The 1957-nt window shown below is 47.7% G+C and overlaps 1 protein-coding gene across 1 annotated transcript; it reads left to right on the top strand.

The window, feature by feature from the left end:
- Positions 1 to 1128: 1128 nt before the first annotated feature.
- J4E82_011717 (uncharacterized protein) lies at positions 1129 to 1598 on the top strand (the record flags this gene model as incomplete). The annotated part of the gene is made up of 2 exons (XM_051737908.1): positions 1129 to 1135; positions 1192 to 1598. 2 exons carry the CDS (start codon positions 1129 to 1131, stop codon positions 1596 to 1598), a joined length of 414 nt encoding a protein of 137 aa, XP_051582333.1.
- Positions 1599 to 1957: the final 359 nt, after the last annotated feature.

Here is a 1957-nt window from a genome sequence, read left to right as displayed (position 1 = left end):
GTAGCACACCCACATCATCGTCTCACAGATAGCGGTCATGACCGTTAGGTGAGACGGCTCTCGTCATCTCGTTGCCGGCAGCGAGCGCTTTCCTCTAAGGTACGTTCTGCCAATGCTGTAATAATACGTTTGCAGATAATCATGCGACTACGCAACATTCTATTAATGTAAGCATTCACCACAGATACCGAAGATAGGAACATGATATACCCAGTGTCTAGCCAATTCGGCTTCACCTTCGCACGCAGTGTTACGCAGCTGTTGTGCTTCACTGCACCTTCTGTAAGTGGTCAAGCGCCGTCAGCATCATGTAAAAAATTTCAGTAGTCAGCGATAAAGTATCGATGGGCTACTTGCTTTCAGGTCAACCCGAGTTGATGTCGTTGACTGTAAGGATTAAGCTGCGTTCTCTATGTACTCTATCACGGAAGGATTTGCCTAAACACCATGAGCCCACGAAGCATAGGGCAATCAATCAAGGACGAGGCGACTGAAATTAAATGGTCTCCGCACACTATAGCAGAGCGCATCTGGATTATGTATTCGAGGGAACGTCAGTCATGTGTGCCAGAACCATTTCGATAACCCCAGACATCTAGAGCATGTAAGCGGGCTCGGTGCTTTCATGCTGTCTCTATGCTAACAAGGTATCCAAAGCACAAAGTAAGTCACATTAAAGGTAATATGGCACTGAGACCACCACCGTTCACTCCCCACGTACTGTACTACATATGTAGAGCAGAGTGCCAGGAATACAGGACCCCGCTCTCATCTCCACTCAAATTATTCCTTCCCATTCGTTGACTCGAAAAAAAAGCGACCTATCATGTGTCGGCGCAGAATTACCCTCTACGTTGACATTGTAAGCCCGTTTGCTTACATCGCTTTCTACATCTTGAAGGTAAGTTTATTTAGGATGTATAGCGTGATGCTGACAAAAGTGTTCTGGGCAGAATTCGAAGGTTTTCCAGCAGGTTGAGTTGGAATTTGTACCGATTTTGCTCGGGGGGTTGATGAAGATCTGCGGGAATACGCCGCCGTTGAGAATTAAGAGTACGTCAATTTTTCGTTTTCGCGGAAGAGCTTGGGATGATCACAATGACGAGGCAACACGAAAGAGGAGATGCAATGGCTCGTCTGGTGGACCACAGGAATTCTTGTCGTTTGCTCTGGAACCCTGACACGACGCAGACAAGGATAAATGGATCAGCACCGAGAGCCAGCGCTTGTCGAAACATTTCAATGTCCCTGTCTCGCAGGATACTCCACCTGGCTTCCCTGTCAACACATTGCCTATCCAACGTGCCCTGGTTTCCCTCTCGCTCTCGCACCCGCAAAAGGTCGAACGCGCTATCGAACTCTTCTACCAAAACTTCTGGGTACAATGGAATGACCCGACCAAACCAGAGACTCTGCAAGCTATCCTCAAAACGGTTCTAGACAGTGATGAAGAAGCGCGGAAAGTAATTGAGAGGACGAGGACGGAGGAGATAAAGCAGAAGTTGGGGAAAAATACTACCAAGGCGTTTGAAGACGGAGCTTTCGGACTGCCTTGGTTTGTCGGTGAGTGCAAGTTTGATGCCCTATCTCGTAACTAAATCATGTTTGTTGACAGTCTGTTGCAGCTACGAATGCGAGTGGAGAGACTGAGGGGTACTGGGGTGTCGATCATATTGGTGAGCTGTGTGAGCATTTGGGTCTCAAGAGACCTTTTGATACAGAATGGCGCTCGTTGTTGTAAGAAGGGTTGTGCAATGAAGGAAGTCATTCCAGAAAGATGCCACCCATGAAAAGTTACTACACGCTATGGCGGTTGGCTTCAACCAACTTAGCTAACTGTAGCGTGATACCGCGTTATAGTAAACACTCTCATTCCTTTACCTTGTGTACCTGGGTGGGCAGCCTGCGAGAGTAGGAGCAAGACAGGTGTATAAGCTACTGAGCTCGTGATTACTAG

The sequence above is a fragment of the Alternaria postmessia genome (genome assembly GCF_024291825.1).
Source record: "Alternaria postmessia strain BMP 2775 chromosome Unknown scaffold_360, whole genome shotgun sequence".
Classification (NCBI taxonomy): Eukaryota; Fungi; Ascomycota; class Dothideomycetes; order Pleosporales; family Pleosporaceae; genus Alternaria; species Alternaria postmessia.
The sequence above is the reverse complement of the archived record's forward strand: the minus strand, read 5'-3'. Positions and strand labels throughout refer to the sequence as shown.